The sequence below is a fragment of the Bos taurus genome, chromosome 18, assembly GCF_002263795.3.
Source record: "Bos taurus isolate L1 Dominette 01449 registration number 42190680 breed Hereford chromosome 18, ARS-UCD2.0, whole genome shotgun sequence".
In the NCBI taxonomy this organism is placed as follows: Eukaryota; Metazoa; Chordata; class Mammalia; order Artiodactyla; family Bovidae; genus Bos; species Bos taurus.
In genome coordinates this window covers 18,243,928-18,268,328 of record NC_037345.1, presented here as the reverse complement: position 1 = coordinate 18,268,328, position 24,401 = coordinate 18,243,928, and the positions used below count along the sequence as shown (strand labels likewise).

The 24,401-nt window shown below is 54.4% G+C and overlaps 1 protein-coding gene across 2 annotated transcripts in view; it reads left to right on the top strand.

Annotated features, from left to right (window-relative positions):
• Window positions 1–24,401, top strand: part of ZNF423 (zinc finger protein 423) — a 345,848-nt gene that overhangs the window by 40,711 nt on the left and 280,736 nt on the right. For both annotated transcript variants that reach the window (NM_001101893.1, XM_059876574.1), the window contains 1 exon segment: window positions 16,769–16,828. In NM_001101893.1, the coding sequence (NP_001095363.1) occupies window positions 16,769–16,828 (60 nt within the window).

Genomic DNA, 24,401 nt, shown 5'->3' with positions numbered 1-24,401 from the left:
AATTCATTGGAAAAGACCTTGATACTTGAGGAAATATTGAAGGCAAAAGGAGAAGAGGGCGGCAGAGGATGAGATGGTTGGATGGCATCACCGACTCAATGGACATGAGTTTGAGCAAGCTCTGGGAGTTGATGATGGACAAGGAAGTCTGGCGTGCTGCAGTCCATGGGGTTGCAAAGAATCGGACAACGAGTTAGTGACTGAACAGCAACAACAGGGGAGAGCTGATGGAATGAGTAGGAAGAGAAACAGGACCCAGACAGGGTAGCTTCGGAGATGAGAGGAGCTAGATGGAATGGCTGTTGTCTTCAGGGAGTTGCCCCTGCAGTCAAAGAGCCCCCGCCGGCTCTGTCTTCTGTGTTACTTTGCTCAAGGAGCCATCTCTGGGAAGGTCTGAGCATCTAGCCTGGCTGTGTCCGGGGGAGGGCGGAACATTTTGACTGACGATCCATCAAGGTCCAAGTGGATGAGAGATTGTTCCTTAGGGCACAAGGAGGGTGCTTAATCAGAGGTTGGGGCGGTGGGTACCTGGTGGGCAACACCCTGCCTGACTGTCATGTGGCCCTGTGGGTTGTCCTGTCTTGGAAGGTCCTGAAGTCTGGGATAAGGGCCAGGGAGGGCTGAAGGTGGAGGAGGCAGTTGCCCATTAGGCTAGCTTTGGGCCATGGAGTCGGATTCTTCCAGTGATGACATCCAGGGCACCAGGATTGGAGGGACCCCTTGGGAAACCCCGTGTGGCAGTGCCCATGGGGACACGGGTGCCAAGAAACACAGGAGTTTCCCCAAACTTTAGTCCCTCAGCCTAGCAGGGCCAGACCTGGGAGGGGACCGAGAGGGGCTGACATAGCACTGCTTCCCAAAATGCACCTTGGGTACCCCTGGTGGTATGGCAGGGGACTTTAAAGTAGAATACATATAAACATTAAAAAAAATTGCTAAGAAACGCACAAGGCACAAAATTAAATACACCTCCAACCATGCACTTCCCCTCCCTAGAGGCCGCTGGTGTTACTCGATTCTTGTGCCTAGTTCCAAAGCAGTTCCATGTACGTGCACACGTATGAATAATGTGTGTTCTCTCCCCTCTCTTTTTCCAGTCTGTTAGACGTGACTTCAAATTGGTTAATTTAGTGCCTCCTCAGTGCTTTTAAAGTTAGCTTTTTATTGTTAGATCTGCAGCTGTGGTGGCTCAGAAGGTAAAGAATCTACCTGCATTCAGGAGCCCCAGGTTCGATCCCTGGGTTGGGAAGATCCCCTGGAGAAGGGAATGGCTATGCACTCCGTAGACAGAGGATGCTGGCAAGCTACAGTCCATCGGGTCGCAAAGAGTTGGACACGGCTGAGTGACTAACACGTGCTTTTATTGTTAAAGTTTCACGTACCAGTCATAAGGGTTCAGCTCAGGGAAGTTTCATAAACTGAGTGTATCTGTGTAACCAGCATCAGATGAAGAAAAAACCCAGCCAGCTTCCTAGAGCCTGCTCCCGGCCCCCATGGCTCTTCCCAAGGGTAGCACAAACATTTTAGGTTTGAATACCTGTGTATTTATTTTAATGTGTTTTTGAAACAATGAAACCAGCCCATCCAACTTGAGATTTCCCAGGTATGATTGCTGTGCTTCAAGAACATTGTGCTGGGCCCAAGCTCTTAACTTGGGCGTCAGAATCACTGGGGTGCTCAATTCCAGGAACAGTGATGGGACCAGTCCTGAGGTTACCCCTGGGGCCATGGGGGTCTTGTCCAGCAGCTGGAGCTGCTAGCCTTAACCCCTGCCCCACCCCCCACCCCCCATTTCTTACAAGACACTGGTCATCTGCTGTGGATGCCCCTGTAGGACTTGCAGCTCAACATCTCAGTCTAGCACATCCCACTCTATGCTAGTACACTGACTCTGTCCTCTCCCTTCCCGTAGCCAGTCAGGCCCCAGGGACCTGGACCCCATAGAGCATAACCAGGTGGAGAGAGTATGTGGACGCCTGGGAGCCCAGTGGTGTGATGTGGGGTTTTAGAGAGTTGGATAAACCAGGTTTGAATCCTAGCTCTGCCACTTGTTGGCTGTGCGACCATGGGTGAGTGTCTTGACCTATCCAAGGTTTCCTCGCTTGTGAAGGGAGGATGGTTAAAAGCGTCCCTGCAGGGTGACTGTGAAGATTACTTCTGCGAGGGTTATATGAGCCCCCGTCGTGTGTAAACACCCAGTCCGGTCGTTGGTGTTCATGTCAGTGAACAATCATACTTGTCACCGTTTCGGTGATTGTGCCTCTGGAGGTCTTCACCCGTTCCGCAGGCCAGGAGCTGTAGGGGGAGAGGGAGAGGAGACTGGGCACAGGGGTCTGCTTCTCTGCCCCTGTGGCATCCATCCCAGATGAGCAAATGGTTCTCAGTGGGGCCTGGGGAACATAATCTCTCCCTGGCTGGCTGTGGCCAGCTAGCCCCAGGGCAGCTGTCCTGTTCCCAGATCTGGGGTTCCAGGCTTGGTGGCAAAGGCAGGCAGTTTGGGCGGGGGCTGGGCAGCTGACAGAGCCTCCAGGGGGGCTTGGAGGCCAGCTGCAGCCCTGGAGTGAAGCAGAGAGCCAAACCATGCCTTAACCCATTCTGTCCCTGCGAGGATGGCTGCTCTTTGAGGCCCTTCCCTTTCAGCTGCCTCATGCGTCCTGTGAGTTCCCTGTTAGTCCAGGGGTCTCCAGCATGCAGGGCAAAGATGCTGTCTGGCCTGTGACAAGTTTACAGTTGTTCAGTCGCCAAGTCGTGTCTGACTCTTTGTGATCTAGGCTTCCCTGTCCTCTGCTATCTCCCAGAGTTTGCTCAAGTTCATGTCCATTGAGTCAGTGATGCGAGTCAGTGAAGAAATTTACTGGGCTTGTTTAAAAGTTGCAGTGATTCATATAAATAGTCAGACCTCTGGCTTTCTCAGAGAAGTCAGAAGATCAGAACTACTGAGCATACTCTGGGTGGCAGCTTTGACTGGCTGCGGGGTGGGTCACTGACAGCCCAACTCTCTCGCCCTTCCCCCTCCATATTCACCTCTGGTCCTCCTGAGGCCGTTTGAGATTCTGGTCTAGAAAAGCCTGTCAAGGTCAACTGTAACTTCTTCTAGCTGAGCCTTGAATTTCCCTGGTGTCTCCCTATCTGCTTGACCCCCTCCTACGCTAGCAGCCTCACTACCTCCCGAGTGGACCTTCCCTTGCAGCCTCTGCTGAGGGAATCCTATCTATTCCTCCTTGAAATCTCCTGGTAGTGACTTCTACTGGTTGGTCCCGGTTTGACCCCTTGAGGCCACATAGCAAGCTCTGTCCCTCTTCCCCATGACAGCCCTTCAGATGCCTGAAGACAGCTGTGGTGTCCCCCTGAGCCTGTCCCTCTGGGCTGAACACGTCCATTCCTTTGCTTTCCCTCCTAAGACGTGGTTTCAAGACCCCCCCATCACCCTGGTACCCCTCCTTGGCCACCTCTCCCTGGGCCCATGGATTTTTTTTGGCCGGTTTCCAGAGCTGCCCTGCACACCGGGGTGCCATAACAACATAACTGGGATCCCACTTTTGTTTAAAGAAAAAGAAAACGTAATGCATAGAAAGTGTTCCATTAGGCCAGCCACTCCAGAGTACCTGAGGCATGTCCAAGGGGGCATCAAGGGACAGTTTTATATTGCTTTGTGTGCCCACCTGGGTTTAAAAATTTTTTCCCCCTCTACAATCTGGGGAATTAAAAAAGTTAAAAAGCCAGGGCTTGGGATGAATTCACTTTAACCAGCGGTAACGAGTGCTCCCTGGCTAGAGAAGGAGGTAGGGTGGGTCCTGGCTTGGAGGAGCTCACAGCCCAGGGCTGCCTCACGTGCTCAGGGACCCCAGCTGAGTCGGGCACTGAGAAGGGAGGAGGAGGAGTAGGGGGGGAGGGGATCTACTTATGCAGGGGTCTGCAATGGATAGTGGAGATCAGGTGGGGCCTCCAACATGGAGAGGGGCGTTTTAGGTGATGGCTGCACCAGTAGCAATGGCCTCGAGGCAGGAGGGCCTGCAGATGCATGGGCTGGAGCACGGCTGTGTGAGCTGGGAAAGGGTCCCTGCGGGCAGAGGGGCTGGGGGTGGGGGGTGGACGCAGGCAGAGGACGCTGAAGGTTGTTCTGAAGGTGATGAGCGCGACAGCAAGAGTGGTGAGGACTGGAATGGCAGAGCTGGATGACTGGCTTCCCCAGTCTGCAGCTGCGTGACCGTGAACAAGTCATTTACGATTCTCAAGCCTGCATGACTGTGAACAAGTCATTTATGATTCTCAAGCCTCAGTTTTTTCATGGTGATTGGGATGAAGGGGCTGTGGAGAGTAAACAAATGCCCTCAAAGTGCTTAGCCTCCTGCCTGGCACCTGGGGTGCCCCCATGAGGGCGCCTGCTCTCCACCTGTCCCAGGTCTTCAGTGTGCTTGTGGACGCTTTTAAGCCTTATAGTGAAATGACTGCTGCCCAGTTCTCCGTTCCGGTACCGGTAAGGAAGTACCGACTGCGTTAGCTTCTTGGGGTGCTGCCTCTGTCCCCGACACACCCCTAAACTGGAGTTCATGATCAGCAGTGACTAGCACAGTAGGCCATGCTAACAGCAAGGGTGATCTGGCAGGACTGTGGAAAGAGCCCAGCCTTGGAGTCTGGACTAGGCTGGGGGACACCCAAGTGTGACCTGCAGGCTCTTTACCCCTCCGACCTCACCTTTCTCTTCTGTGACACGCGACACACTGTTGCCCATCCTCCAGAAACAAATATGATTCCTTCTGGCTGAGAATGTGTGTCGAATGCAGTAAATCTCCACGTGAACGTTCCTGGAGGGACCTTGGCTGGCCTCTTGAGCTAAGACGGCCACTACCAGTTCCCCTGGGTGGGCACCATTTACGGGCTTTCACTGATGCTGTGCTCCGCATCCTCCCACATCACCTCCTTGCATCGCAGTACCTCCCAGGGCTTGATATTCATGTCACCCCATTTGACCTAGAGAAACCCAAGGATGGCAGTAAACCACTGCCTGATTTTGCCCGCCTCGTTAGTGTTGGAACCAGGCCTTGGAGCCCAGGTCTGCCCGATTACAAAGCCTGCGCGCTCAGCTCTTGGAGTTTCCCAACAGGGAAATACAGGGATGAGCTTCCTTGCAGAGGCGTGAAGAAGAGTGCAGACGGAGGCACCCAGACCAGAGAGCTGGGTGTGGCAGGGCAGGACCAGGGTTCTGCGCTGAGCTCCGTGTTACGGAATCCCCTCAGTGGCCGTCCACAGTGGGGAGAGGAGCCTGTGAGCAAGGGTCATGCCCCGGCTTCCAGGCTAGTCTGCAGGTCCCCAGGACCCCCCTGCCCACGTGGCCCTGGCTGCCCGGGGTGTCTGTGGGCCTCTTCCCGTGATGGGTGGACGGGTCTTCAGGATGTTCCTCTCCAGGGGGCGGGGAGTGCTGTTTGCAGGAGGTGGGGCCCAGGAAGGACTTGGCTATGTGGGTGCCCCTTCTCAGCAAGGGAAGGGGCTGAGGGTGAAAGAGAAAGTGGGGTGGGCTGTCGGCTGGGGGCAAATGTGAGAGGAGGCCTGAGGGAAGGCCTCGATGCCTCAGCTGCATGGCTGAGCCTGCCTGGCGGGCAGCGGGGGAGCTCCTGTGTTTGCCCTGCGGTGGGCCCTGGTGGCCACTCCTGCTGCAGGCTCCTGGACCTTACTGCCAGCCTCGGGAGATGCTTCAGGGGCCAGGGGCCTTGGTAGTGGCCCTGAAAGCAGTCCGCAGGAGCGGGGGGCATGGGTGTGTGAACCGTCCCTGAGGTCGCCCAGGAGCCAGGGCATGTGTGAAGGTCTCCTGTGGCCACGTCTGTACGTGCAGGTGCAGGACGGGCACCTGGGCCCTCGCGAGCCTTCCTTGAGGACATTCCTTTCTTCCTGTCGTCCTCCATCTTTTTCTCACCTTCCTCAGGGCCTGGGGGCAGGGAGGGGCCTGGCTGTGAATTTTGGTTCCCCTCCCCAGGAGCTGCACCATGGGTCACCTGAAAGCTCTCTGAGCCTTTGGGCCTGGTTGAGAGTGCGACAATGGATGCTGCGGGGCGCCCGGCCCTGGCTGGCCAAGCCGGGCGTGTGTAGCAGCTCAGCCGCCCTGCTCTGCACGGAGCAGCCTTCCGAGAGCCCGGGGCCAGCCCCTGCCAGCAGCGGCCCAGATGTGTTTTTTCGGATGGTGCAGGGGGATCTTCTCTGTGTGGGTGTCCTCGCATGATGTGTGGGCTGTGATGTTTTGATCCAAGGGAGCCAAACTGATTTTCCTGGCCCATCTCCTCTCCATCCAAAGCAAAAAGTTAAATAAACACAGCCAAGTATTATCACAGGACGCGGGGAAAATGAACTCGGTCCCCATGGGCGGCCCACATCTGGCAGGCTTCGGGCCTCTCAGGACTGTGGGATGAGACAGATGTGGTTGGGGTAGGAAGGGCTCAGTGCACCCCCTCCCCAGCGCTGCGCTTCCTTCCAGGGCTCTTTACCAGCCTCGGGGCCTGGGGGCTGCAGGCCGCCTGCCTCCAGCTACATCCCTTGCCGTCTCCCTGGCCCTTTCTGGGGCCTTGCCTTTGGTGGGGCTCCCTGCTGCGACTTCCTGAGGCTGGTTGCCCCCCGGCTCAGCCAGGTGCTTGCACTGGGCAGTGGTCCCAGGCTGGTGAGGCCCCTGTGCTCGGGCCCTGCCTCATACAGGGAGGTGCATGCAGGCACACTTGGGAAGCTACTGACTTGCCCAGATTTTCCATCTCCTGCTCAAGGCACTGGTGGGCCCATGAGCTCCACCTTGGGCGGTGGGGGTTTGTAGTTGGCGTGTCTCCTTCCATCCTCTGGCTTCGCTGGTCGCTCAGTGGTAAAGAATCTGCCTGCCAATGCAGGAGACATAGGTTCGGTCCCTGGCTTGGGAAGATGCCCTGGAGAAGGGAATGGCAACCCACTCCAGTATTCTTGCCTGGAAATCCCATGGACAGAGGCGCCTGGTGGGCTATAGTCCATGGTATCTCAAAGAGTCGGATACAACTTGGCAACTAAACAACAACAGCAACGGCCTTCCTCTGCTCAGCACTACCCTTAAGTGAACTTAAATGGGCTGGGTGGATTTCTGGAGATTCTGTATAGGACAACTGTGATGCAGTTTTGGAGTGGGAGGACGTGAAGCGATATGCCCCCTCCCCATTCATTGCTTTATCAGAGGTCACCTAGCACCATCCAAGCCTGTTTTCCCCAGATGTGACCTTCCACATCCCTGAGTCCTGTGGCGATACAGCTGGTTGATAGGGGAATGACATTTTTTTTTTGTTTTGTTTTCCCTTCATTCTGTATATATTTATTCTACTCTTAGGAAAATGTTACTTTATATGTTTGTTCTAATAGCTATTAGAAAATTTGTTACTACCACACCAGAATGTGTGACTTCGTGAGTAGCACTGCTTAGAAGGAGGTTAGAAGATAAGGTATTTAAGTAGAAGGAGGAAGTTGATGTGAAGAACAGCGTCTGTCACACTTGGTGTAGGAGTGTGAACCAGCCAGGCTCCTGGGGGAGGTCTGGGGAGGCCCTGCCAGTCCTGGGGACCTCCGAGAGCTGGAGAAACTACCCCCCTACCCCGAGATGCTCATCCCCTCGGGAACCTTGGGCAGGTTTGGGTGATGTGAGGCCTGTCTTGGGGAGACCAGCTGCCAGATGGAGGTGCTCAGGACCTTCTGGAGGCCTCCACGTGTGTTATAACCATGGTGGGTGGGCAGTGGGGCTGAGCTGGGGGCCACATCTGTGCTAATGAAATACCCCGCTCCCAAATCAGACTTATGAAAAGCATCGACTCCTTAAACTGTAAAGAGTTACGATTGCCCCTACCCCTGGGACATCCCTATGGAATTACAGCATGTTTGGAAATGGTCCTTACAGTTCATTCCTGGGGAAGGCTTGGGGCTTTTGGTATGAAGAAAGAGATGGTCTGTGTGTTGAAAATGAAATGAAAACACTAACGCACACACGCATACCCACATGCATATGCACACACACACCAGTTTTCAATAGCAGACTCAGTTTCCTCTTTGCTTGTGTCTAAGATAAACCACATGTGTGACAAGGTACTGATGTTTATTTATAGTATGTTAGCACAGAGAAGAAGTTGTTAAGGGGTCATAGTCTCTTACTTATGGTGCTTCTTTTTAAATGCAAGTAGAAACAAGGCAAGAGAGTGGAACTCTGGTCTACTCTCTCTTTTCTCCCCACACTAAACAGTGAATAGATCTGGGCGGGTGCTGTCTGGGGGGCAGGGACTCCAGGCTGACGTTCCCTGACCCGGGGGCCTTGGTGCCCACCTTCATGTCCCTAGCACTCAACAGGCCGCTTCCACGCACCCTTTGTGTGGGATGTTGTCACGGCCCCTCTGTGCATGGCAGAGCGTGCGCTCGGCTCGGTCACCTTCCATCAGAGCTGGACAGCTGGTGGGTGAAAGCCAGGCTGGCCACTGAAACAGGATGTGGGAGCCAGACCCCGTCATAAATTCGCATTTATATGCTGTGTGTTTCTGGTTAACGAGTCTGTGCAGGGGAGACTGTATGAAATGAAATATATATATACAAACAGGGACACTAACCTCAGGGAGAGGCGGGATTCAACATGAGGGCATCCTGGGGGGCCTGGGGCCCTCCAAGTGTTTAGGCGCAGCAGGTGGGACCCCAAAGGGAATTTACAGGAAACCTCCCCACTCCGAATGGATTTGCTGGGGGCACAGACACGATAGTCCTTTTCAGTGTTCTCGCTGTATGCCAGGCACCGGACTAAGCTCTTCATATGTGTTATTTCACTTTGTCTTCACAACAAATGGAATTTTATTACCCCTGCCTTAGGAGTGGGGAACCAAGACTGAGGCAGAATCCAGGCCCTGGGGAGCAGGGGAGTCTGCCCTAGGCTGGCACACTCAACACTGACTTTGCAGGCTGGTCTCTGGAGGGTTCCAAAAGAGGAGTCATTTCAACCCCACCCTTCCCCATCAGCTGTGGCTTTTCTGAGAGGGCACAGAAGGCCTGGGAAGCTCAGGCCGTCAATTACCGTGTATTCAGCACAGGCTGAGAGGCAGGTGGGTTGGCGGTAGTGTGCAAGCTTTGGGGCCACGTGAGATTTGGCTGCAAATCTGAGCTCTACTCCCATTGCTTGTATAATTTAGCTCAGTTTTTAGAAAAATCATTTAGGCCCTGGTTTCCCCTTTGAGATGGACACCATCACCCTTTGTCCGGCCATCGGGAAGATTAAACATAAACATGGAAATGTGCATGAAGAGCATAAGTGTTTGTTGTTCCTAGTGTCACTGATACATTGCCTCTTGTGTCAAAGGAGCTGGCGGATGGGAGGAAGAGGAGAGGTGGGGGGTCTCCCTAATGGGACTGAGAATACACTGGAAACAGCACATTATGCTATACGGTCATTTTTCTTTGCCGGGCACCTTGATATTGGGCTCAGGACCGTGTGCTTTCTTAAAACCTTCTTATTTTATGCTACCTTGCAGGTAGGTTATGTACAGAGAGGTTCCTTCATCTGCCAATGTCACACATCAGTCCGTGCCAGATGGGGATTTGATCCTAAGGCATCTGTCTTTGGCAAACCGCTGCTGCATGATGAGGCTCATTGAAGGCCAGGCCAGGGTGTCAGGGAGAGGGTCTTGAGGAGGTGGACGTGGTGGTTATGTAGCTGGTGGTCAGGATGACCCTGGGAGCTTGGGCAAGAGGCTTGAAGCCCTGGGCCTACAGGCAGGATCCAAAGTAGGGCTGGGTGGGGCCAAGTGGAGCTGCTTTAGATTCCCCCAGGTTTATATTGGATTGGCCAAAAGGTTCTTTTGGGTTTTCCCATAAGATTGTATCAAAAACATGAATCAACTTTTTGGCCAATCCAATATATTTCTTTGCTTTGTTGTTGTTCAGTCACTCAGTTGTGTCCGACTCTTTGCGACCCCACGGACTGCAGCATTTCAGGCTTCCCTATCCTTCAGTGTCTCCTGGAGTTTTCGCAAACTTATGTCCTTTAAGCGGAGCAGGCAATGCCAACCCACTCCAGTACTCTTGCCTGTAAAATCCCATGGACGGAGGAGCCTGGTAGGCTGCAGTCCGTGGGGTTGCTAAGAGTTGGACATGACTGAGTGACTTTATTTTCACTTTTCACTTTCCTGCATTGGAGAAGGAAATGGCAACCCACTCCAGTGTTCTTGCCTTGAGAATCCCAGGGACGGGGGAGCCTGGTGGGCTGCCGTCTATGGGGTTGCACAGAGTCGGACATGACTGAAGCGACTTAGCAGCAGCAGCAGCATGTCCTTTGAGCTGATGATGCCATCCAACCATCTCATCCTCTGTCACCCCCTTCTCATCCTGTCTTCAATCTTTCCCAGCATCAGGGTCTTTTCCAATGAGTTGGCTTTTTGCAGCAGGTGGCCAAAGTACTGGAGCTTCAGCATCAGTCCCTCCAATGAATATTCAGGGTTGATTTTCTCTGATTGACTGGTTTGCTCTCCTTGCTGTCCAAGGGACTCTCAAGAGTCCTCTCCAGCACCACAGTTCCAAAGCATCAGTTCTTTGGCACTTGTCCTTCCTTATGGCCCAGGTCTCACATCCGTACATGACTACTGGAAAAACCATAGCTTTGATTATATGGACCTTTGTCAGCAAAGTGATACCTCTGCTTTTTAATAAGCTGTCTAGGTTGGTCATAGCTTTTCTTCCAAGAAGCAAGTGTCTTAATTTCACTGTCTAGTGATTTTCGAACCCCCAAAAATAAAATCTGCCATGGTTTCCACTTTTTCCCCATCTATTTACCATGAAGTGATGGGACTGGATGCGATGATCTTAGTTTTTTGAATGTTGAGTTTTAAGCCAGCTTTTTCATTCTCCTCTTTCACCTTCATCAAGAGCCTCTTTAATTCCTCTTCCCTTTCTGCCATTAGAGCAGAAATAGATTGCTTTGAGTCCTAGACCTGTCCTCCTGGTGGTGAGGTGCTCAGGTGGCCGGGGTGTGGTGCATAGAGTCTCACCCCTCCTTGCGCCCTGGCTCTGTGTGAGTGCTCATGGAGGACCATGGCACCATTTGAAGTGTTAGTTTCTTCTCTTTTCAGGAAGTGGCCAGGGAATCATGAAGTTAAATAAATGGGTTTGTGATGTGACCCTGTCATGACAACTGGGCTCCTCTGAGGGTCTGACCTTCGTGCGGGGGCTGGCGTTGGGGGCTCAGGTGGCTTTAGCTTTGGCTACAAGGAGCCTATACTATTCCATTCCGTGACACCCCCACCCCCATCCCCAGCCCCTCCCCATCCCCATCCCCACTGGAGAGGAACCTGGAGAGTGTGGGCCTACTGGCTGGATTTGCTTGCCCCCAACCATGGTCATTTGGCCCCAAGCCTTATGCCAGAGCTGGCCATGGGCTATGCTCTATAGCACATCTGTGTGAATTAGAAAAAAGGCCAGCAGTGCCTTTGTGTGGAGAAGGCAATGGCACCCCACTCCAATACTTTTGCCTGGAAAATCCCATGGATGGAGGAGCCTGGTAGGCTGCAGTCCATGGGGTTGCGAAGAGTCAGACACAACTGAGTGACTTCACTTTCACTTTTCACTTTCATGCATTGGAGAAGGAAATGGCAACCCACTCCAGTGTTCTTGCCTGGAGAATCCCAGGGATGGGAGAGCCTGGTGGGCTGCCGTCCATGGGGTCACACAGAGTCAGACACGACTGAAGCAACTTAGCAGCAGCAGCAGCAGCAGCATGCCTTTGTGTAAAAGCAAGGGGTTCCGCCTCCTCTGGGCATTCATAGCTCTGCACCAGGACACACTGCTTAGTGGACAGACTGCGGGCTAAATTCAACCCTCTCTCCCCACCTCTGGTGGCCCGTTTGTGCAGTGCACAGCTTGTCCATCCATATATAGTGGTCTTTTCTGCTTTTCACTTTTTTGTTTGTTGAGTTTGTTTAGTATCAAGGCAGGAGTGATGCTGCATTTTATGCCTGATAAGGAGAGTCTGGGCTCTCAGTGTGTCCTTTACTTTCCTGGGCCCTGGCCTGGTGTGGGTAGGAGGGTCTCCCTAGGGATGAGCCGAGGCAGCTGTGTGCTCCTTGCTGGGCTCCCCACCTCCACTGGGCAGGGACGCCTCTAGGGAGTCTTTGTCAGGCCAGGGTGGGCCCACCGTTTCCTAAGGATAAGATGGCCCTGGGGCCAAAGACAGAAAGCATGGAGTGGTCGCTTAAGACCCTGAGAACGCCAGCCAGAGGTGAGGCCAGCTGAGAAGCCTCCTCAAATAAAATCTTTTTGGCAGGGGAGGGGCGGTTGTTCTAGATCTTTGTGATGAAAACTATGGATCCTTTCCCCAGAAAAGTGCCCAGCTGTGTACATATCCAGAAACTTACAGCCAGGGACAGGGCCTTCTCAGATCCTCAGACAGGCTGAGCAGCTGGCCTGGTGAGGATCTGGGGGAGGGGCGGGGGCCTTCTGGGCCCTGCTGGCCCTGCTGGAGGCCTCCCTGGCCCTCGGCTCAACGCCCGCTCCGTTTGTCACTCTCGTTCACTCCCGACACTGCCTGCCTCGGTTCTCACACTTGAACGTTCTTGCCTCTTCCCTGCACCTTGTCTGTCCGCCCAGGCCCGGCCTGATTTTGAGCAGTCCCACAGCACTGCCCTCGGCCAGGTTGTTGCCAGCCCTCCCCACGGGCCCCTGCCTCCCTTTCTTTCCCCTTCCCCAGCTCCTCCTCATCTTCAAGGTAACGGGGCGCCCTGGGGAGAGCTCCCTCCTCCCAGGCCAGCAACAAGTGCCCTTAGCACCACCTGCCCCTGTTGCTGGCTTCCTGAAGTCCAGAGGCCCAACACACAGGCTTTGGGTCTCACTGGCATCTCATCGACGGTCATCAAGATGCACAGAGGGCAGGCTACGGGTGCTCCCAGAGTAGGAGGGCTGTGGTCACTTACGAACCTGCTGCTGAGCTGGGGAGACAGCATCTGGTGGGGCTCACAGGTGTATACACCCACGGGGCAGTCAGCCATCTGCAACTTGTGACCCTAGAGCAGAGAGAGAACACGGAATGTTGATTCCTCAGAAGCCCTGAGACAGCCTCAGAAGCTTTCTTAACACACTCAAGGAACCACAGTGAATGCTCTGTGTCCTCTTCCATGTGAGCATAAGCCCTATACCTCTGTGCCTTGCAGGCAGACTTTGCATGTGTCCCCGCCGTGTGTACACACTTGCAGCTACACCCCTGCCCTGTGTGTTCACACTTACTGTGTGCCCCCTCCCCATGTTTACACACTTGTCCCCCCTCCTCCACTCCCTTTGTGTACCCACTGGCCTTACATGGCCCACCCCATGCTTGCAGATGCCCATCACCCACAGGAGTGGGTCTCTCTGTGTTTCCCTTGAGACTGGGCAAGGCTGGGAGTGTGTGTTTTGGCCTCAGTGATGCCAAGTATCTTATAAATTAAAAAGTTAGAGTCTGGAGTCTGCGGAAGTCCCCAGAAAGCGCCAAGCTCTCCTCACCAGCTGGGCAGCCCCTCTGGGTGTTGTCTGTACTGGACGTTGAGCTGATCAAATTTTCTCTGTGATGCTCACCCCTCCGTGTTCATTGTGCTTCTCTAGTGGAACTCCGCTTTGGGGATAGCTCGGCCTCCCCGCCCCACTCCCCCAGCAAGTGCCTGGCTCCAGCTGTAGGGCAGGCCTTCCTTCCTCTGTGCCTGCTGCCCCTGCCAGTTATCTTGTTGTTGAAGAGACCTGCCTGGGCAGAAAAGGCCAGCTGGAGGGGAGGAGAACCTTCTCACGTTCAGTGTCGGCTAGTGCACGGCCGCGTGATGGTGGTGGTGGAGTTGGGCGTTCCTTCTTCTCATCAAGAATCTATAAAGGACAGTGTATTTATACCTTCAAAAAGATGTGGGCCAGCAGTTTTCAGAAAGCGCGTTCGTGCCCATGTCACTAGGCGAGTTGGCCTGTGGGCTCCTCGCTGGGAGGGGTGTGGTTCTGGGGGTGCTGGTGCGTGATGCGGCTGTTTGCCTGTAATGACGTTCGCCACTTTGAAACTCCCCAGCCAGGGCATCGATCTGCTCTCCCCCTCTTCCCACCTCTGCAGGCTTATTGTCCCCAGAAACAGAAGCTTGAGTCCTCCCAAGAGCTCCAAAAGAGCAGGTGTTTTCTTCTTCTCTTTCCCATGAAGATGGAAGTCAGATCTTAGGGAGGGAGGGACTGGGCATCTTGGGGACACCCTCCAGTTCAGTGACTCGGGAGGTCACACTTCCCAACCAAGGAACACTGAGTTGCCCAAACGTGGGGCCTTTTGCCCTGATACTGGGAGTACGTTGAGGGCAAAGGGAGAACTGGGAACCTTGCATTCAAGTCTTGGAGCTTGTGGTTGACAAGGTCTAGGGACCCAAGGCAGGTCTTGTCGAAAGTGTCCTATGAAATGGTACCATGGTGACCTTACACATTGGCAGCAACCTCTTAATAGAAGCAATACCTATATTCCATTTTAAAGTGAATAAACAGTGAAATGTGAAAGAAACTGATTTTTAGGTGTAGCCATGAAAACTGCTGCTCGTCTCATGCACGGCCTGCTTCTGATTGTTCTAGCGTTATCTGCCTGTGTTTCGGAGGCTATTTGGCTGCAATCAGCCTAGTGAGTAATATCAGTTTTGTCTGACTCAAGGTCTTAATTCATATTTACAAAGCTGCATATTTCAAAACCCCACCCCAGCTGTAACTGGCTAAGTCAAACAACCCAGATCCCAATCCAGATCATCTCTGCATTTCAGTGTCTCAGCTGCTGATTTCTCCTCTTAGGATGCAAATCTGGGAAGGAGGGCTCTTGGTTAGCAATCCTTGGCCTCTGCTCAGTGACGTGGATGTGCCCTCCTGGGCAAGCTGTTTCTAAAGGTTAAAAGAAAACCTGTCCTGCGAGGCTCTGTGGGGAGGGGGAAAGATCAGGGGTAGAGGATAAAATAGGGGTGGGGCCGTGCTGGGCTGGACTTGTTAATTCCAAGAGTTGTTGTAGTCTCGGCAATAAACCCACCTGAGTGCTTGAGTCTCTGTTCCAGTGGATGACAACCATCATCCCATGGAATTTTCCCAATAATCTGTGGCTTAGGTACCATTTTTGCCTGTGTTTTTGAGATGAGAGAACTGAAGCCTAGAGAGTAAACAGTTTACTCATGGTCATACAGCTAGGGGCTTCCCAGGTGGCATGAATGGTAAAGAATCCACCTGCCAGTGCAGTAGATATAAGAGATGCGGGTTTGATCCCTGGGTCAGGAAGATCCCTTGGAGGAGGAAATGGCAACCCACTGCAGTATTCTGGCCTGGAAAAATCCCAGGGACAGAAGAGCCTGGCGGGCTACAGTTCATAGGGTCGCAAAGAGTCAGATACGACTGAAACGACTTAGTGTGCACACATGTATACAGCTAGTTCGAGGCAGGACTGGGATTTGAACCCAGCGTCTGACCGTAAGCCAGCCTGCTTGTTCCTCCCCCAGGCCGACTGCCCTGCATGCTGTGTCCCTGCCTTCTGAAGGGTGGGGTGGGCTGCTGCTCTCTAGCCCCCAGTTGCTAGGATTCTGGATAGGGTCCTCTGTGTCTCAGGTGGAAACATGAGCAGCCTTTGAGATGGGCAGCCGTGGGTTTCAGGCCCAACTCTGTAGGGACTCTTTCTAGCGTAGGACCTCAGGCCTGTCCTGTCACCTCTCAAAGTCTGATGACCGGGAGTAAACACCCTGGGTGCAGGGCCTGGCTCACAGTGTGTGCCCGCAGAGAGACAGCGACATTGCAAAGAGAACTGGGGGGTACGTGGTGGCTTCAGCACGCACGTGTGCAGAACTTCAGAGCCCGTTAAATCTGAAAAATACTACGTATGCACATTTTTGGCTTAAACAGAGTTCCATTTTACAAAGTCTATAACCCAGCTTTAATATTATTACATGCCCCAGACTGGGATTAATTCCAGGATGAGAGTTTTATTATGCTGTATAGAATTTCTCCCGTGTTCTCCTAGTGCGTGGCCACCACCTCTACCCGCCTCGTCTCACACAGCAGGATGTGGGGTGGTGGGGACACTCCGTCCCTCCCCAGCTTGGTTCTGTGGGCTTGGGGTAGAGTGGAGAGGTGAGTTGCACTGTGGCGTCGCTGGCCCAGGACTGCTGACCACGGGAGAATCGACTCCAGCATGTCCTGAGGTCTGTCTGTCAGCACTCAGTGTAGAGGATAGCACCCCACGCTTTGCCAACCTCTGAGAGTGTCTTGTTTGTTTCTTGGAATAATCGAGAAAGCCTTCACATCTCAGTGGTGATCTGAGGGGCTCTTGGTAGGAGGTCAGTGTCTGGAGGACCGGGGGGAGGTCTGGGTCTTCACTCTACTTCTGTGAGGGGTACATGGCTTTATCTCAAGTGGATACTCTGATTATAGACAGTAATGGCCTGTAGCTCTGTGTAGAGAAAGAATCTGACTCTGCATCTGATTCGAGGCAGTGCTGTGATTGATTTGTGATGTCTGCTGGGGGCACAAGGATGGGGGAACCATACAGACACGGCCCTTATTTGCTGTTTAGGTTTTGTTCTGAGTATTTTACATCTCTGTGAAACCAACAAAAGTCTCTTTGTAGACTTGATCCTTTCACCCTTGATCATGGGTATCATAGGGACTCCCTAGGGACTCCCCCAAAGGATTCTTCCTCTTTGCCCTGTGTCCTGCACATACCACGCCCCAGCCCCTGCCCCCCAGCACCAATGACCTGTTTGCACAACTTCAAAACTCATAGGCCCGTCTCTGTTCTCTCTTTCAGTTGAAGAGGGGGAGGCCTCGGACTTCTCGCTGGCCTGGGATTCCTCCGTGACAGCATCAGGTAAATGCCCAGGGGCCGGCGGGAAACTTGGTGGGCGTCCTGGGGGGCTGGCTCAGGAAATTCAGAAAGCCACCCAGCTGGTTATGGAAGTCATATTCTTCCTGTCACATTCCTGTCTCCAGTCCAGATTACCCCGTGCAACGTGATTTTTATATCAGTTCCATATGGTCAATAAAATCTATTACATACGGAGACTAATATGCCCTTATTCCCCTGGGGGCCATGTTCCCCTCTTGTGGGCATACTCAGTTGGGCCACCGCACCCCCACTACACAGGCTCTGAAGCTCCCTGCCATGGGCGTCGCTGCACATTCATTCCAGCCTAATTGCATAAAAGCCACTCTAATAGGACCTTTAAACTCCAATCGAAATCAGAATTCCTTTATTTGCTTTCCTGGAAGTGGCCCCATTGCATTCTCGGGTGGGCAGACCCGAGCCCACCCCTCCAGGGGGAGGTAAGAAGGAGCGGTTAGAATTACGGGGGGCATGGCCTTTGGACGGAGAAGGCAATGGCACCCCACTCCAGTAACTCTTGCTTGGAAAATCCCATGGACGGAGGAGCCTGTTAGGCTGCAATCCATGGGGTCGCTAAGAATCGGACATGACTGAGAGACTTCACTTTGACTTTTCACTTTCTTGCATTGGAGAAGGAAATGGCAACCCACTCCAGTGTTCTAGCCTGGAGAATCCCAGGGATGGGGGAGCCTGGTGGGCTATGGGGTCGCACAGAGTCGGACACGACTGAAGTGACTTAGCATGGCCTTTGGAGGGTGATGGGGTGACTAGGCTGTCAGGGGACTTGGGTTTTCCTGCTCAGTTCTGCCCTTGCCTAAGTGCCTTCTGGTGCCTCAGTTTCCCCAGCTATATAAAGAGGTGGATGAATGAGGTTTATCTCCCTATAAAATTCTAGAATCTGGAGCTGCCCCTGGAGCTTGGGGTTGCAGCTGGCTTGGGGTCCTTGGGAGCTCCGGAAGGGAAGGCACCACTCTCCCATTTGCTGTGCAAGTTGTCAGCCTCTGTTGACAGCAGGGCCCTTGTTCCCGGTCCAGCAGGCCCCAGACTCTCCCGCCTTGTCCCCTGTCCCAGGATCCTGGCCATCTGTCTCCAATTCCACGGGGGAGAACCTTGGGCCCGAGAAGACCTGCGAGGGAGCCATTTAGTTCAGCCTCCTTGTCTTTTAGGTGTGGAAATTGAGGCAAAGAGGGAGGTATGCTCTGGGTTAGTCATTGCAGAAACGAGGCGTTAGGCATCAGGCGTACCAACGCTTAACACTTGAACGGTTACACATCGAATTTGTGATTTTATGGCTGCGTGTGATTTAAGACGATGCTGAAGTCATTTAATTGAGAAAATTGTGTTGACAAAGTTTTTAAGTAATAATGCTTGGATTCAGGAAAAAATCATGAAGATGGTTCCCAGGTGACTGAAATCTGGGGAATGCTGGTACAGACTGAGCTGAAGGCAAGTGGGGAGCCAGTGCCTGAAACCAGGTTCCGGGACTCCTGGTCCAGGGCTCTCTGTAGCGGGAGCTGTGCTGCTTGGAAAGTCCGAACAGTCCTGGTTGGGTCCTGGCTGGCTCAGGTTTGGGCACTGTGGTGTCTGCAGGTGCCTGGTCCTTGGTGGCAGGGGCCCCCTCCAGGGCAGGGGCCAGGTATGAAGCCAGGGTGGGGTGGTGCTCAGGTTCTCAGGAGGAGAGCCCTGGGTTAGGGCAGGCCTTGGGGGCTACACTTTAGGCAGGATAGGGGGAGGTGCTGGATGGCCCGTGCCCTGTCTCTTTCTGTGCGGTCGAGATGCATTCCCCACAGTCGGAGGAACACAGCGAGGTTGTGAAACTCCATATCTCATCCAGGTGTCCTGACGGATGTGGGGGTGCACATGCTCAGGCTTGCAGGGTCTGATGAGGGCCCCCGCTGTGCTCCAAAACCCCACACCAGAAAAGCGCCCAGCCTGGTCATGTCCGTATAAGGGCCTCCCTCCCAGCTGTGTTCCCAGTGGTGCGAGCGGCGACGAGGACAGACCAGGACAGCAGCAGCATGTGGGAGGGCGCCGACGGTGTGGTGGGCATGGAGCTCTGTGCAGGGGGTGTCAGGGCCCGGGTGTATCTCCTGTAGAAAGCAGGGGTGATGCCGAGGGCTGTGTGCGGGCCTGGGGTCCACAATGCTCTGATGCTACAGTGGGACCGCCAGCCTTAGGGCCTTCGGGCACTCTCAGGAGTGGTGAAGGTCGTGCAGTTTGCAAGTTTCCAGTCAAGAGCTGAGCGCACCCTACATGCACAGGCAGGAGGAGGTGCTCAACTCCTCATGAGTCCCTCCGGCCCTCAGGGGACTGGTGCCTGTCAGCTTTCCATCATCCGCTCGGAGGTGGGAAAGGGAGGGCCAAGCATCCTGGGCATTGGATAATCCACAGCCGGGCAATGGATTGTTCTGTTTCCTTTGGCCTGATTCTGATTATTTCTTTTTGACAGTGCATGTACGTGATAGATTTTCCTTCCCAATCCTGTTGGACTCGGGCTATTAAAGTCAGCTTGTATTCCCTGAGCACGAGACTTGTGAGATGGCACAAGTCCCTGGTGGTAGGATGAGGCTGGTGGCAGAGACAGTCCTGGACGTGGGGCCTGGCGTTTGGTGAGCACATACTTGGTCTGTGCCAGGACACAGAGCAAACGTGTTTTACCCCCCAGGGTCTCCCTGAGCCATCATGACAACCCTGGGAGCTGGGTGGTATTTCCAGCAGCAAGTCCACAGTTTCTCCATGGGCTGGTTCGGGGCTGCCATCTGGTAGAGGACGGGGCCAAAGGCCTGGCTGAAGCTGCTTTAGAATAACGCTTCTCGTTAAGCTGAGAAAATGTCACTTGGCTGCATCAGAGAATGGGGGCAGGTGCCAAAGAAGATTATGGGGGAGCAAAGCCTCCCCAAGCCACCCTTGGCACCATCACTGAGAACTGCTGTCCTCATTTGGTGGATGAGGGAAGGAGGCTTGGAACGGTGCAGTCGCAGATCCGCCGTCCCCAGCCAGGTTGCTGTGGAGCAGGGACTCGAACCTGAGTCCTCCTGCCACCAGAGCCTGGGGTGTAACCTCCATGCTGCCCGCCACTGGGAGGTAGATAGCTGAGCAGAGACCTGAGGCCTCATGGGGGCTCTACAGTGGTCCCTGGAGGCAGAGGGCCCAAGGGTGGCCATGGAGGGCCTTTTGGCTCATCAGACCGGAGGAACGCAGGGTGCGGCGAAGAGGGAGGCAGAGGGCATCTTACTGGGAGTGCAGAGCCGTGGACACCGGGCAGCTCCGCCTCCTCTCCCCAGGGTGCCGGCGTCCCCTCGCTGGCTTTTCCTGGCTCTGGGAGCATGATGGAGAGCTGCAGTAAAGAAGCAGGAGGCACAGTGGCCTCTGCTGCCTGTGGGGACCCGGTGGCCACCGCCCCCAGGAGCAACCTGACCTGCTGTCTGTGCCCTTGAGTCAGGGCCCTGACAGTGATGGAGAGCCCCGCCTGGCAGGGCGGCGAGCAGTCTCCCTGCAGTTCTCCCTTCTGGCCAGGGCGTCATGGGAGGAGGGGGCCTGCCCTTGCCTCTCCTCTGGCAAAGATGGGGCTGCTGGTGGCAGAACCTGGGGGAAGGAGACTGTTTAGAGCTGAGGTATGGGGGTGCCTGGTGGATGTAGGGTTTAAACTCATTTCCCATTGCATCCTGTTTTTTCTGATCCATAAAAAGGGGGATGAAGGGATAGTATCTTGTGTGTGTGCTAAGTCACTTCAGTCGTGTCTGACTCTGTGTGACCCTGTAGACTGTAGCCTACCGAGCTCTTCTGTCCATAGGATTCTCCAGGCAAGAATACTGGAGTGGGTTGCCATGCCCTCCTCCAGGGGATCTTCCCAACCCAAGGACTGAACCTTGTCTCTCCTGTCTCCCGCATTGGCAGGCGGGTTCTTACCACTAGTACCACCGGGGAAGCCCCAAGCATCCAGTGGAAGGAAGTGTAGATTCTCTTCCCAAAGGCACAGAGCATTGCGCACGTGATTTCAGGGGCGGGGTCATAGATTACTCTCAAGCTTTTCTTCCTACCTTGCCAGGCCGTGAGTTCAAATTCCTTAGGGAACTGTGAGGGTCCTTTGTGAAAGCCCACAAGGATCCCAAGCTCAAAGGCTCACCTGGGGCAGGCTGGTGGCACAGGTGAGCGGGCAGGTGGCAGGGAGGCGGTACTGTGCACTGCACCCCAGGCCTTGCCACCGGGACAGCCATACCTCAGTGCCAGCTGATTGTTGACAGGGCACCTGGGCCCAGAATCCCCACGTTCTCTGAGTTTTAAAAAGAGAAGCCAGAGAGCTGGATTTTTATGTGGTGTTCTTAGATTAAAAAATTAGCAACTCACGTCTTTTTAAAACAGCTCATATTGAGAGATGAGGGTTCCAATGTTTCCACATCCTCATTAATATGTGTAATTTTCCTTTTTTTGTGGATTCTAGCTTTCCTAGATGTGAAATGCTATCTCATTTTGGTCAATCGGTATATTTGAAAAAACACTGCTCAGGCCAAAGAATGTCCCTCTGCCAGCTGATTTCATTCTGGCCACCATTAGAAGGTTGCCAAGTGCGTCTCTACCCAGGGGCCACTTTCCAGGCCTCTCTGCGCCCCACCGTCTGCCTCCAGCCCAGCTCAGTGGGGAGGTCCTTTTTCCCTCAGTGCTTCTTCTCTCTTCCCCCAGGCCCTTTGGAATGAACCATCTGAGTGGCAGGCACCAGGATGATAGTAGCCTGCAGTGGGGGGTTTCAGGGAACCAAACCAACCACGCTCCGCTTTGCCTCCCTTCTGCCGGTCACTAAGTCTGAGCTGGGAGACGAAGGGGCTTACCTCTGTGTAACTGCCTCACCAGAACCTCCTGCCTCCCTGGATCAGGTTTCAGGGCAGGCTGGGCTTCCTTCCAGCATGGCTGCCCTGGACCAAGCTGGGGATGGAGCACGAGGAAGGTCTGGGGCAGTCTGGTGATGGAAAACAGTTTATTTGCTGACAAACACTCACTGTCAATGCCGGGACAGGTGAGTCAACTTCACGTCTGGCACGGTGACACACACACTTGCGGTTGGAGAGAAACAGTATAATCGATTGTGTGTGAGTGGCCCAGCAGCCTGAGACCTTGCTGGTGTGATCAGAGTTTCAGGCCTTCCTGCCCCGTTGTAGGTCTCATCGTCCTGGTTAACGAAACCATCACTCCCATGCATGAGTCGCTTCTAGGAGCCAGTTCTCCTTCTTGGTGCCTTTCACATACAGAAACCGGGGCACGTGGATGCTAGTGACTTGCTTCAAGGTCACACAGCTAGGAAGTGGCAGAGCCGGGATTTGAACCCAGACAGGTGGCGCAGTTGGTTAAAGAATCCGCCCTGCCAGTGCAGGAGATGCAAGAGATGCAGGATTGATCCCTGGGTTGGGAAGATGCCCTGGAGGAGGAAATGGCAACCCACTCCAGTATTCTTGCCTGGGAAATCCCATGGACAGAGGAGCGTGGTGGGCTATATAGTCCATGGGGTCGCAAAGAGTTGGACACGGCTGAGCGTGCGCACACACACACACAGCTCCAGCATCACTGTGGCACTTAAATTGTAAATGGTAGGTCTGCCTGTGGAATCTTGGTCCAGGCTCTTTGTGTCAGAGGGGAACCAGAGGCTCAGGGCTAGGGTCAGCTTAGTGTGCAGGTCCCTCCTGGGTCAGGTGGGAGTCTTACGAGGGCCAGGCCTCCCGGATCGCTGCCGGAAGGGAGAGGAGGTGCCTGTTTAGAAGGCCTTGAACACACTTCCCATCTTCAAAGGCCAGATCTGGAAAACACTGTGGGTCATGCTGTCCATAGAGACTCCCACCGCCTGACCCCAGCCCGCCTGCCTCTAGGCCCCCCTGCATGTTGGGTGTGTGTGCAGTTTGCAGTGGGGTGGTGGGTCTGTGTTAGGGCTGCAGGCTCAGAGACCTGCTCAGAGGGGGAAGATTAGAGTGGCATCTGGATGTCCGGTGCCTGGGGGCCCCTTGGCAGAGGGAGGCTGGAAGCCTTTCCTTTAATCTGACTCCGGTTAGCTGTGGGGTGGGGGAGTGGTCAGTGCCCCCATCACAGACAGAGGTGGCAGCCTCCTCACCCGCTGCGGTCCTTCACCTCCACGTTTCCACCGTGGAGTGAACTTGACAGAAATGTCTGGAAGACCGGACCTTTCTCTTCAGGGAGTTGAGGCTCCTCGGTGCAGCCCAGCCTGCTCCTCTGAACCTTCTCGGGGCTTCCTTCCCACCCTGCCGGTGTTGTCCTAGAGCACGTATTTATTATTTCAACTACTTCACGGAGACTCCACCCACCACTCTGTGCTCCTGCTCGCTTGCTGTTTACATTTCTCTTGGCCCGCTTTCCAGCTCCATCCCTTCTCTCGAGGTGAAGAGCAGACTGAATGCACTGGTGGGCTCCGTGGAGCCCCCGTGAGCCCCGAGCTTCTTGGAGACCTCTCGATCCACACACCCTGCCCTCAGTCACCACATCGGCATCTCTGGGAGGATGGGCAGTCATTGCCTCAACTGCCCTTCCCCGCTGGACACTTGAACCGCGTTCAGTTTTGAACTCATGAACAACACTCTTACTAATGCCTTTGTGTCGGTGGTCTTTTTCCCCTTTGGAGTTGTTCTTAGGGGCTCCCAGGACTTTTTGACTTCTTCAATCCTCAGATCAAGGCTGGAGAGACTGTCTCCCTCTCTCCTCTCCTCTCCCCCAGGGTTCCCTCACCCTGAATTTTCTCCTGAGTGACTGCCTTACCCTGGCTCATCGGTGAGGGTATCCTTACCCCTTCCCGCGATCCTGGGGCTGACGAAGGAAGATGCCCCTGACTCCCGGCTGGCTCGGCTGGTGCTGCCCACCTCCTGCGCTTGAGCCCCCAACCCAGTCATTTCCTCCACAAGGACCAGGGGACATTTTAAAGGAGCAGGAAAGTCCTAAATAGATGGAGAATTTCCTAGCATTTTAAAGACTTATGAAATGCGTTTTTATATGGGGCCAGCTGGGGAGTTTCTCATTAGCTCTGCTGGGGCGTCTGTGGGGAGTTGAGCTGAGTGGAGCCAGGCAGGCGGGGTAGGAAGATGCGGTGGCCCCGAGCTCACCGGGGGAGCGTGGCAGGCATGCGCCGACTGGTCTGTACCGTGGACCCCTGGCCAGGCGGGCCTTTGTTAGCGCTGCTTCCCCCAGCTCAGGAGGCCTCGGAGACCTTCAGGTGGTGACTGGAGCTGAGAGGTGGCCACTCTGTTACCATGGTGAGCAGTCCACGAGGTAGGGCATCTGTGCCCCGAGTGCACACGGAGGCATGCACTTGTGTGTGTGTGTGTGTGGTGTGTGCGACTGTGCCCAGGTGCCTCGGCCCTGACTCAGACTCTTGGGGGCTCTGTGGCCTCCGCACCCCTCTGTGCTGCATCCCAGGCCCTCGGGGCTGACTTGGCCCAGCTCTCCGAGGGGATGTGGTATTTCCTGCCCACCCTTTCCTCTGGCTCTGGACCAGCCAGGGGCCCCGCTGGGCTGCACTGTACATTGCTTCCTCTGTGCCACGTCTGTCGTGCACGTGTGTGTGCAC